Source organism: Daphnia pulicaria, chromosome 8 (genome assembly GCF_021234035.1).
Source record: "Daphnia pulicaria isolate SC F1-1A chromosome 8, SC_F0-13Bv2, whole genome shotgun sequence".
In the NCBI taxonomy this organism is placed as follows: domain Eukaryota; kingdom Metazoa; phylum Arthropoda; class Branchiopoda; order Diplostraca; family Daphniidae; genus Daphnia; species Daphnia pulicaria.
Genome location: NC_060920.1, coordinates 199770 through 211458, shown reverse-complemented (window position 1 = coordinate 211458; position 11689 = coordinate 199770). Strand labels below are relative to the sequence as shown.

The window sequence follows — 11689 nt, the reverse complement described above, 5'->3', positions numbered from 1 at the left end:
CCCTACTTTTCATAGCCAGAGGGTCGTAAGATACATCAGAAAGTTCCACATTCCATGTACTTTTCGCGGTTTAAAATTTTTTTGATCGTCAGTCTGTTTGCTCATGGTCGCAGACACCATCCCTCCGATAGTAGCAGTGAAACGCCGTTGGGACTACGATTCGTCACAGAAAGTCATTGGATACAAAGAGCACTATTACAAGCTAAATTGCTCCAAACCATAGTTTCAATCGGCGGTTGCCCTTGAGTATGCCAAAGGATTAATCTGAGTTCTGCAGTAGGTACTATCGTATCGTACTATATTTCTGCAGTACTACTATCGAAAAAAAGCAACTGTTTTATTTAGAAAGAGTAATTTACACGAATAACCGCGCCGTATTTCATTATAAGGGTGTTTCTTCCTACTATCCTTTCAACTACTATATCTCCTTTGCCATCTGATTTCGAACATGTTACTTCGTTTGACACAGAATTTGAAATGGACACGCACCCGGTATCTTATTTTTTTAAATTTAAAACTAATTATAGTTTTACATGTCTTTTACAGGGGAAAAAATTATAGTTGCGTCCTCTTGAACTTACAACTAAGTATCGTACCACCTTGGAATTCTCGGCTGCTTCCGCAGATTCCTGGGCAACGTTGATGACGGATCTGGAGTCATTTACTTTATAGTTCAAATATATATTTACGTTATAGTTCAAAGAATTTGTTAGGAATCCTGCTTAGTCCAGTATTTCACCAAATTGCTGAAGGACGCAACTTTACCTTTGGACGAAGACCAACTAAAGATAGCATTGAAAGACCTTGATAAACAATTACGTAACGGCTGAAGAAATAGGAGGGGGTCCTATTCCTGCGATAAAAAAAATCCTTCTTCTCCTAATCGTTCTCCTCCTCCAAAAAATAAACTTCCTCCTCCTCCTCCACCAAAAGACATACTTCCTCCTCCTCCTGCTATAAATAAAAATTATGCTCTTCCTCCTCCTCAAAATATGTGCCCAAGAACTGCAGAAAAAACTAAAGAAGAAAAGACTAAGTGTTAAAGTTTTAAAATATCAGTAAAATGTAAGCCTAATCTAACTTTCGATTAATTTTGATAATCATCATTAAATAAACTTATGTTTTCATTTCAAATTTTAGGAGTAAACACAAGACTGTGCAATTTATGGTAGAGTCCATGTTCAAAACAATTGGAAGAATTCTTTCTGTGGCCCACCCCCAAAAATTGTGATTCCTGGCATTCGGTGGTGTGGTAAGTTATTCTACACCTGGTTAAATAAATAGAACAACATTTCAAATATTTTATTTTTATTAGACACCAAGGGAAAAATTGAATCAGCAGCGGATTCGTCGATTAAGTCGAACTAACAGTCGAAATTTGATGGAAACAACATTACCCCAGTACGATAAAAACAATAAAGGTTTTAGTTTAAATTCTTTATTCCATTTCCTTTTTTCTTGCAGGTTACGCCGTTCATGACTCGTCTGTCGAAATGTTTTAACCACTATGTCCATCGTATAGTGCGAGAAGACCCTCATCAATTTGACAATGTGTCAACAATTGTATCCGACGCCAATGTCCCCGGTGAAGGGGAACATAAGATAATGGAATTCACCAGACATCAGCGTGCAATGACTAGTCACGAATGTAACACAAGACATGATCTTTATGGTGGCGTGTATCCCTCAAAAGCATCAAATATAAGTATCCTTTATAAAACTATACTCAGCGTTTGTGTGTTCGGTGTTCCTTTGTAGTTAAGTGTTAGTGTTTTTTGTGATACGAATCATTACACCTGTAAAAAAGTCTACAAATCATCAAAGGTTTTTCCTTGAACTATTTTTACACTTAGTGTGGTAATGCAGTTCTTTTATGTTTCAGGGATATCTAACGGCTAGTGGGTCCATCAACTGGGGCCGAGTCAAGCTAATTCTACGTGACTTTTCCCAAGCTAAATCAAACAATTTTTAAAAGCCGTAAAAATCATGAGTAAAATGTTTTTTTTTTGTTTCATTGGGTCAAATACTTAAATTCCTTACTTGTTTCAGGACTCCCACGAAAGGTGGGAAAAGACTCAAAGTGAACGGAGAAAACCCTGTTCCCATCACATCTACCGAACCCCAAGCAGTACCATGGAACCGCGAAGAGACATTTAAGTTGGAATCCCAACCAGGGTCCTCAAGCAGTGAGGCGGACGCAGACACCATCCCTCCGATAGTAGCAGTGAAACGCCGTTGGAACTACGATTCGTCGCAGAAAGTCATTGGATACAAAGAGCACTAGTACAAGCTAAATTGCTCCAATCCAGAGCTTCAATCGGCGGTTGCCCTTGAGTATGCCAAAGGATTAATCTGAGTTCTGCAGTAGGTACTATCGTATCGTACTATATTTCTGCAGTACTACTATCGAAAAACAGCAACTGTTTTATTTAGAAAGAGTAATTTACAGGAATAACCGCGTCGTATTTCATTATTATGGTGTTTCTTCCTACTATCCTTTCAACTACTATACCTCCTTTGCCATCTGATTTCGAACATGTTACTTCGTTTGACACAGAATTTGAAATGGACACGCACCCGGTATCTTATTTTTTTAAATTTAAAACTAATTATAGTTTTACATGTCTTTTACAGGGGAAAAAATTATAGTTGCGTCCTCTTGAACTTACAACTAAGTATCGTACCACCTTGGAATTCTCGGCTGCTTCCGCAGATTCCTGGGCAACGTTGATGACGGATCCGTTTAGTCATTTACTTTATAGTTCATAATAGCCATCTCATAGGTGTGCGAAATTTCTTAGGAATCCTGCTTAGCCCAGTATTTCACAAAATTGCTGAAGGACGCAACTTTACCCTTGGACGAAGACCGACTAAAGATTGCATTGAAAGACCTTGATAAACAATTACGTAACGGCTGAAGAAATTATGTCTTATTCTTTAGTTGTTCTTATTAGGAAACGAAGATTTGTTTTTTTCATTGTTTTTTTTTTCAAGAACGAAGAAATGTAGTTTGCCAGAACCAAATATTTGTGGGTAAACTTCACAAAGGGTAACGACGTCTTACGAGGTGTGACCGGAAAAATTAGAGTGTGGAAAAAACTTGAAAGCGCACAATATGCAGCCCCCTTCCCCTGCTTTGGTAGTATTTCTTGATTAGTTCCGGAAAATTGCTGCGGAAATTGCTGCGGAAAATTGCGTCGGTGCTGGGGAGTGAGTATTGTTAATGTAGGCCTAAACTAATAATTTATTATCTAATTCATTTCATTTTAAAAGGACTCTAGAACGTCCTGTGTATTGGCTTGAGCCCCTCAAAGACTGCCACGTTGTTTGGTATGTATTTTCTCATATGAAAGTTTTCATGAAATTTACTTTTTGAATTTCTTTCTTAATATTAATTTCGTAACTTAAATTTTAAAGTTTTAACTATCGAAATCCACAGCCGGATGAACAAGATGTAAAATCTGCTACTCTTCGGCTGAACAATGTAGTCGTGTAAGTTGAAATAGTTCCATCAATTCCATGTATATAATATGCATACATAACTTTCCTATTTGTCACCTTCTTTTAGAGCTTCAATCCCGATCTTGGTGTCGAGCCAGAGCAAGCTCTCTGATGAGATTCATCATCCTGAAGCGGGAGATTCTAGCCAATGTGGTGCAACGAATTTAGTGATCTCTACCGTTGACGAAAAGAGTGTTGACGAGAACTAAGGTTTTGTTGTATGGTCGTTTTACTCGGTTTTAATTCGTCACTAATTCACTATCACGCGTTATCTTCCTGAAACGTTTCCGTGTGGTCCGCTATTCTCTGTCACAGTGTTAAATTTCCCGTCAAAGCTCATACCCATTCCCTTTTCTTATCACTTACCAAATCTTAAATATCGACCGATTGGTACCTTGCGCACAAGTGTACACTTTCGAATTTTTAATGTAAATATTCGGGTGGTTAGCTGACAGTATCTCCTTCCCTACTGGTTCCATGGTTGGTGTAGAAAACGAAAAAAATTGAACAAAAAAAGACAGTTGATGATAATAGGCTACTGGTTCCTTCTGTTCGCTTCTGTTCGCTTCTGTTCCCCGGATGCTCTTGATCTATAACTTACGGAATACTGATTACAGTATCCGCGTTACATTGTTAAATTTTCAATTTTATTTATTTTTCAATGCGTGAAGGCCACAGATTTTTTATTGCTATACTTCGACTGCTATAATATGTCATGATTTCATTCTATTTGAAGTTAAACTCTTTTCTCTTAGAAAAAAATAAGAAATTCTGCTGTAACTTTTTCCTTCTAATTGAATTTTTCTCCATTCTATTTGTCCTATGGATTGCCTTACGGATTTTCTTAATATATCAGGACTAAAATAAATCCTTAAACAAGATTTGGTTTACAGAATGGCCGGCACACGTGTATTGTTACTTCTTAATTATATTGGTAGCTTTATCCTGAAAGTTCTATTCTCATTCTGTATAACCCTACATCTAAACGTAAGAGTGGAATTACTTTAGATTTTGATTAAAATTGCGCGCTATAACTTACATCACACGCAATGAGTAGATCGGGGAAAAGTTGTCGAAGCTTTTGGATGGCCAAAATGACTGGGTTGTTTGCCGCCGGATGCCGGATGCCGAATACCAACTAAAAAGAGGCATGTATTTTATAATTATGTAATATAATTTACTTCGAAACATTTATACGTATCAAATTCTAATTTTTTGCGATTCGTGCGTAAAAAATAATCAAAATCAAATCAGCGCATTTGTAATGTGCTCCGTTAGATGGCGCAGAGCTCAGAGAAATATTGCGTCTGCTAGGTGCCTAGGTCTTTTTGGAATTGCTGTGAATGTTTACATGTAATATTCGCCGCGTTGATTTCTGTCATCCAAAAAATATTTACTTGATTAGCAGATCGTCTTAAACTCTGCATTGAATTCGTGTTTCCATATATTATGGATCTGATCGCTGTAAGTGTTGTCCGACGTAGTCATTATGAAGAAAGCACTAGGGAACGCCAACAACTAAACACGAGCAATTCTCCATGGGAAAAGTGATAACCCTTTACATTCTATTTAGTGTTATTTTTAATATTATATGTATTACTATTAATAAATAATGGTTATCTTTGCAGTGAGTCTGATATTGGAGTCACAGCGTGCGCAGTGTCTCCTTAAAATGTTAAAGCATTTGCTTATTATGGAACACTGAAGTAGTAGTTCAGCAGGTCCAAGTGACCAAAACATGAATGTTGTTGTTTGTGACGCTAATACCCCATGGGATACTCATATGTAAGTTTGAAATGTTAACAACTAGTTCAGAAAATTTCAAAAGTTATTCTGTTTTATTTTCTAGTGTTAAGAGCTGTGTGGCACAAGTAACTGTTCTGGAATGGGATCAATCTGGTCATTACTTGCTTATTGGTGACACTGCGGGAAATGCAGAAATCGGGACAACACTCACACATCTTTTGAATGAATGGACCAGAGTAGCTAACATTTGCATTCCAGATGAGCCAATCCAGGCTGGAATGTTTTTCTTTAATGGTAAGAAAGTAATGTACAGTTGAATTAATTTTGTTTATCAATTAAAATAACCCTTTAGAGAGTTAACCCTATTAAAGTTTTTTTTTTTTTCAAATTTGATTAGACATTTTTAAATTGCCAAAACCGGGAAAGTGTGTCATATCTGGTGGACAAGTATATTCAAGTAGATATGAAACCAACTATTCGCGGATTTGGAGGTCGTCCTTTACAAGGTTTTCTTATTGTTGGAATGACTGGCCTTGTGCAAGCTTTTGTGATGGGTGGTACTAAAGGGAAAACAAAAAATGTAGAAATTCTTGGCGGAATAAGATTAGCATATTCCTTTGTGGATCTTGCCTGGACAAAAGGTAGTTGAGTAATTAATTCATTACCATTTTTTTTAACTCATGTACGGTCTTTCAGATGGAGAAATATTAGCGGAAGCATGCACGGGGATCCCTTTTGGACCCGATATTGTCTATTGCAAGCTTGCCATACAAAAAGAAGACGGAGTGGAATTCAGTTGCCTTCTTGATCACACTTACTGGACTTTTTCCCCTGCAGTCAGGAGGTAAAGTTGCTTGAAATATTGAACATTTTGATTTTTGTTTTTAAATACTTAAGTTGTCTTTCTTTTAAAAATTAGCCAACGAAATGCGAGTATGTGTTGTGAATTTCAGTTCACCGGAAGATCCATCGGGAATTTTACTAGTAGTAAACGGAATTAATAGTGGAACTTTGCAGTATTGGGAGCTGTCAGAAGTTGAGCGAACGATTCATTCGCTTTTCTCCACTTTTGCTGCCATGAGTCGCTTCCTGCAGTGGCAGTGTATTTCCGTTAATGCCAGTTCTTTTGTTCTTTTCTCATTTTAACAGTCGAATCACCTACGTCTGTCCGTCACGCAATGTCTGGGTTAACGGCCAAAAAGCGGGTAGCCCTCCACAGCATCATTTAGTCATCGCCACTGCATGTGGAGAGTTATTGTTCTTACATCGCGAGAATATGACGCAGGTAGATATTGTCTAGTCTAGATTACCTTGAATTGCGCAAAAATTTATAGAATTTCATGTGGACACGGTACGTTTTCAGGTTGGACACCTCAGCATTGTGGATGTGTCGAAATGTGGAAGCGCCCTTATCGAAAACGATCAGCTCGGCGTGTTTCACTGTCACTGGCAATGCATTGATTGCCTTCGATAACACTGCGACAAATGTTTGTCTGCAAACTCTCTCCCATCACAGATCCTGGTTAGATTTTGGTCAAGTTTTCGGCAAAAATCTTAATGAAATGAGTTTTAAACTGTACGAATTATGTGTAGGAGCTGCAGTCACCATTCCTTATGCATTAATGTCATTGGAGTATTGTTAGCTGACTGGTATCGACTATTGGGACGTTGCTTGGAACCTGTATTGATCCGGGCGTTGTGGAGCTCATCTGTGAGCGCTAGAAGAGTAATTTAACAATTTCTTTTGTTTTCAAATCATATCCATATAGATTTCTGGTTTTCACCAAACTTGTCTGAATACACTTTGTATTTAAATCCTCAAGTATTTATTTTTTTTTAATTTTCATCTTCTTGTAATGTGTATTCCTATAATCCTATCTGTGCAGGATTTGTGTTTCTATCCCAAGTATTTCTGGTATTTATTTCCCTTTTTTCCTTATACATTTTTAGTTTTACGAAGTTCGTGCGCTGTTTAATTTCAACTTTACCCAAGCAACAACATTGTTTTCAACCAATTTTTTTCCTGTACAATGAATTAATGATTGCCAGTTTCAGCATGAATTTATGTTACCTTTAATATTAAAATTATAGTAAGTATACTACATCAATAGCTAGACTCACGTTGGCCACGTTCTATACAAAGCGGACCAAATCTTATTGCTTTATTTAAGACGAAATAGAAAAGGAATCATTCTTTGCAAGATCAAGATTAATAGCAAAATATTACGTTTTTTATGGCAAATGCTTAAATTGTAGCTGATCTATTTGTAGTCATGAATAAGTTCCAATTGTCGGACGGTTGGATATTTTTTTCCAACAGCACTTATCCAATATATTCTTAGAAATATGCATGTAAAAGAATTGTCGTACAGAAAGAGAATTATGATTTCACTAGCATATACATTGTTGATACGTTCAGCGTCAGGGCCGGGTATCAGCCAGTTGTCCCAGTAGAATTTCGGACGCTCATGTACCTGCCATGCCAACAGATAAAAGCATTTAATGCTCATTATCCACCAGAATACGTATCTCCTCTACATTTTCCATATGCATTTTACTAGCTATAACAAGTAGCACATACCGGATGGTGGGAGCAACTATGCTCACCAGGAGAGTCGAACTCAAGTGCTGTGTGTATCCCAAATTGTCACTAGAGCAACGATTTATCCGACTAACCCATCCGATCTCTTGTACTGTAGCATAACAATAATAACGCCATCTGAAGTGGTGAACATCCTTGTCGGTATACGCTGCATAGTCAGTCAGTAAGCTACCTGCGTCACCAAGGAAATTTTTGAAATTGAGTTGTAGTTTTCAAAAAATACTAATCTTGCCCTTTCAGAAATCTGTTACTGAACTCAGTAGTCTGTTTCGATCGAATCCGAATGGTTCGAACAGCCACCGTTCAACCAGCGCGTCGCTAGTCTCCAGACTTTTGAGATTTGCCATCCATGTCAACAATTTTCTTCAATTTTAGTCGTGTTGACAGTTGAATATGGCATTTATTAGAAGTTCTGAAGTTTAAGCTTGTAATAAGTTATTACTTCAATTTAGTTGAGACTTAGTTAAATGCAAACTATATTCTATAGCTTTTAAATTAAACTTAAAAAGTGTAAAACGTTTGTGTGTTTACTTTTTAACCTTACAAGTGTGCACAATGGGGATCAAAGGGTTTTTCTTGTTTTTAAAAACCAAGTACCCTGAAATTTGCCAATCAGTAGAAACCGAGGTTAGCATTAGAGGTATAAGTTACATTTTAGAGCTGAAAATTGACCAAGAGTTGTGTATGCATAGGCGAAAGGTGAGAAGGCCCTGAAAACTGAACGAGATGGTTGTGATAATTTGTACATTGACATGAATGAGATTGTGCACAAGTGCACCCGTGGGTATGTTATCTTGTTTATCATAATCTTCATTAAAAAAACTAAAGTTTTCATTGCAATTTTTAGGAGTAAAAAAAAGACGGAGCCATTTGTGGTTAAGTCCATGTTCAAAACAGTTGAAAGAATTCTTTCTGTTGCCCGCCCACAAAAATTGTTATTCCTGGCATTCGATGGAGTGGTAAGTCATTCTTTCAACCTGGTTAAATAGAACAACATTTGAAATATTTTCTTTTCATTAGGCGCCAAGGGCAAAAATGTATCAGCAGCGGCTTCGTCGGTTCGGTCGAACTAACATAAAAAGTGATCAATTTGACGGAAACAACATCACCCCAGTACGATAAAAACAAAAAAAGTTTTACTTTAAATTATTTTTTCCATTTATTATTTGTTTCTTGCAGGGTACGGCGTTCATGACTCGTCTGTCTAAATGTTTTCACCATTATGTCCATCGTGTGTTGAGAGAAGATGCTCAATTTGACAATGTGTCAATAATTGTTTCTGACGCAAATGTCCCTGGTGAAGGGGAACATAAGATAACGGAATTCATCAGTCAACAGCGAAAACCGGCTAGCCACGAATGTAAAACAAGACATGTGATTTATGGTGGCGACGCTGATTTGATTCTCCTCGCGTTGGCTACTCACGAGCCTAATTTCAAAATCCTGCGTGAAGATTCCCAGCACTTCACTTTTGTTCAAGTTCATGTTTTGAGGGAATCTATTGCCAGAGAATTTTCAGTGCCCAACTTCCCATTTCAATATGACTTGGAGAGAATTGTGGATGACTGGGTCTTCCTTTGTCTGTTACTGGGGAATGATTTTCTTCCTCAACTGGACGCATTGAACAAACTGGACAATTTGCTAACCAATCTGGTCCGTTTCTGTAAAAAAGTCTACAGATCTTCAAAGGTGATTCCTTGAACATTTTACACTTTCCAGTGTGGTAATGCAGTTCTTTTGTGTTTCAGGGATATCTAACGGATAGTGGATCAATCAACTGGGACCGAGTCAAGATAATTCTACATGAACTTTCCCTAGCTAAAGAAAACAATTTTAAAAAGCCGTAAAAATCATGAGTAAAATATTTTTGTTTCATGGGGTTTAATTTCTTTACTGTTTCAGGACTCCCACGAAAGGTGGAAAAAGACTCAAAGGAAACGGAGAAAATCTTGTTCCCATCACAACTACCGAACCTCAAGCAGGACCATCGACCCGTGAAGAGACATTGCAGTTGGAACCCCAACCAGGGTCCTCGAGCAGTGAGGTGGACGCAGATACCATACCTCCGATAGTAGCAGTGAAACGCCGGTGGGACTATGATTCGTCGCAGAAAGTCGTTGGATTCAAAGAGCATTACAAGCTAAATCGCTCCAATCCAGAGATTCAATCGGCGGTTGCCCTTGAGTATGCCAAAGGATTAATCTGGGTTCTGCAATACTACTATCGGGTAACAGCAATTGTTTTGTTTAGAAGGAGTAATTTACACGAATAACCGTGCCGTATTTCATTTTTAGGGTGTCCCATCCTGGAAATGGTACTATCCTTTCAACTACTCTCCTTTGCCATCGGATTTCGAACATGTTACATCGTTTGACACCGAATTTGAAATGGACACGCACCCGGTATGTTATTTTTTTTTAAATTTCACATTAACTATAGTTTAACATGTCTTTTTTACGGGGAAAAAATTACAGTTGCGTCCTCTTGAACAATTACTTTGTGTCGTACCTCCTTGGAACTCTTGGCTGCTTCCAGATTCCTGGGCAATGTTGATGACGGATCCGGTTAGTCATTAACTTTAAAGTTCATAATAGCTATCTCTTATGCGAAATTTCTTAGGAATCCTGCTTGGCCGAGTATTTCGCAAAATCGCTGAAGGACGCAACTTTACCTTTGGACGAAGACCGAGTAAAGATTGCAGTGAAAGACCTCGACAAAAAATTAACGGCCGAAGAAAGTATGTCTTATTCTTTAGTGTTTCTTACTAGGTAATGAAGAATTTTTTTAATTGTTTATTTTTTTCAAGAACGAAGAAATGTAGTTGGGCAGAACCAAATATTCGTGGGTAAGCTTCACAAAGGGTACGACTTCTTACGAGGGGTTTCCGGAAAAATTGAGTGTGGAGAAAACTTGGAAGCGCACAAGATGCAGCCCTCCTACTTTGGTGGCATTTCTGGATTAGTTCTTGCAGCAGAAAATTGCGTCGGTGCTGGGGAGTGAGTATTTTTAAAGAAGGCCTAAACTAATAATTTATTATCTAATTCATTTCATTTTAAAAGAACTCTAGAACGTCCGGTGCATTGGCTTGAGCCCCTCAAAGACTGCCACGTTGTTTGGTATGTATTTTCTCATATGAAAGTTTTCATGAAATTTACTTTTTGAATTTCTTTCTTAATATTAATTTTGTAACTTAAATTTTAAAGTTTGAACTATCGAAATCCACAGCCGGATGAACAAGATGTAAAATCTGCTGCTCTTCGGCTGAACAATGAAGTCGTGTAAGTTGAAATAGTTCCATCAATTCCATGTATATAATATGCATACATAACTTTCCTATTTGTCACCTTCTTTTAGAGCTTCAACCCCGATCTTGGTGTCGAGCCAGAGCCAGCTCTCTGATGAGATTCATCATCCTGAAGCGGGAGGTTCTAGCCAATGTGGTACAACGAATTTAGTGGTCTCTACCGTTGACGAAAAGAGCGTTGACGAAAACTAAGGTTTTGTTGTATGGTCGTTTTACTCGGTTTTAATTCGTCACTATCACGCGTTATCTTCCTGAAAACGTTTCCGTCCTCCTCCTCGTTCTCAATCGCAGTGTTAAATTTTCCGTCAAAGCTCATTCCCTTTTCTTATCACTAAACAAATTTTAAATATCGACCAATTGGTACCTAGCGCATAATTGTACACTTTCGAATTTTTTATGTAAAATTACGGGTTGTTAGCTGACAGCATCTCCTTCCTTTAAGTACTGGTGCATGGTTGGTGTAGAAACCGAAAAAATTTAAACAAAAAAAGACAGTTGATGATAATAGGCTACTGGTTAGGGATGGCGATATATCG

At 37.7% G+C, this 11689-nt stretch overlaps 1 protein-coding gene and 1 long non-coding RNA gene across 2 annotated transcripts; both read left to right on the top strand.

Moving 5' to 3' along the window:
- Positions 1-4822: 4822 nt before the first annotated feature.
- LOC124312598 lies at positions 4823-7069 on the top strand. The gene is made up of 8 exons (XR_006910584.1): positions 4823-5048; positions 5130-5286; positions 5351-5541; positions 5645-5888; positions 5944-6091; positions 6167-6532; positions 6611-6769; positions 6841-7069. It is a non-coding gene; the product is annotated as an uncharacterized LOC124312598 (long non-coding RNA).
- A 1141-nt stretch (positions 7070-8210) lies between these two features.
- Positions 8211-11645, top strand: LOC124312593 (5'-3' exoribonuclease 2-like). Its single transcript, XM_046777064.1, has 14 exons — positions 8211-8476; positions 8542-8633; positions 8697-8808; positions 8870-8962; positions 9029-9538; positions 9598-9692; positions 9752-10076; positions 10144-10251; positions 10324-10413; positions 10469-10586; positions 10656-10845; positions 10909-10965; positions 11053-11127; positions 11204-11645. Exons 1-14 carry the CDS (start codon positions 8405-8407, stop codon positions 11343-11345), a joined length of 2079 nt encoding a protein of 692 aa, XP_046633020.1. The 5' UTR covers positions 8211-8404; the 3' UTR covers positions 11346-11645.
- Positions 11646-11689: the final 44 nt, after the last annotated feature.

Excerpts from the sequence above, each read along its gene's own strand:
- LOC124312593 (XM_046777064.1), top strand. The coding sequence starts at position 8,405 with ATGGGGATCAAAGGGTTTTTCTTGTTTTTAAAAACCAAGTACCCTGAA. Across the intron at positions 10,252-10,323 it reads TTGAAATGGACACGCACCCG|TTGCGTCCTCTTGAACAATT; the intron begins GTATGTTATTTT and ends AAAAAATTACAG. Across the intron at positions 10,587-10,655 it reads AAAATTAACGGCCGAAGAAA|AACGAAGAAATGTAGTTGGG; the intron begins GTATGTCTTATT and ends ATTTTTTTCAAG.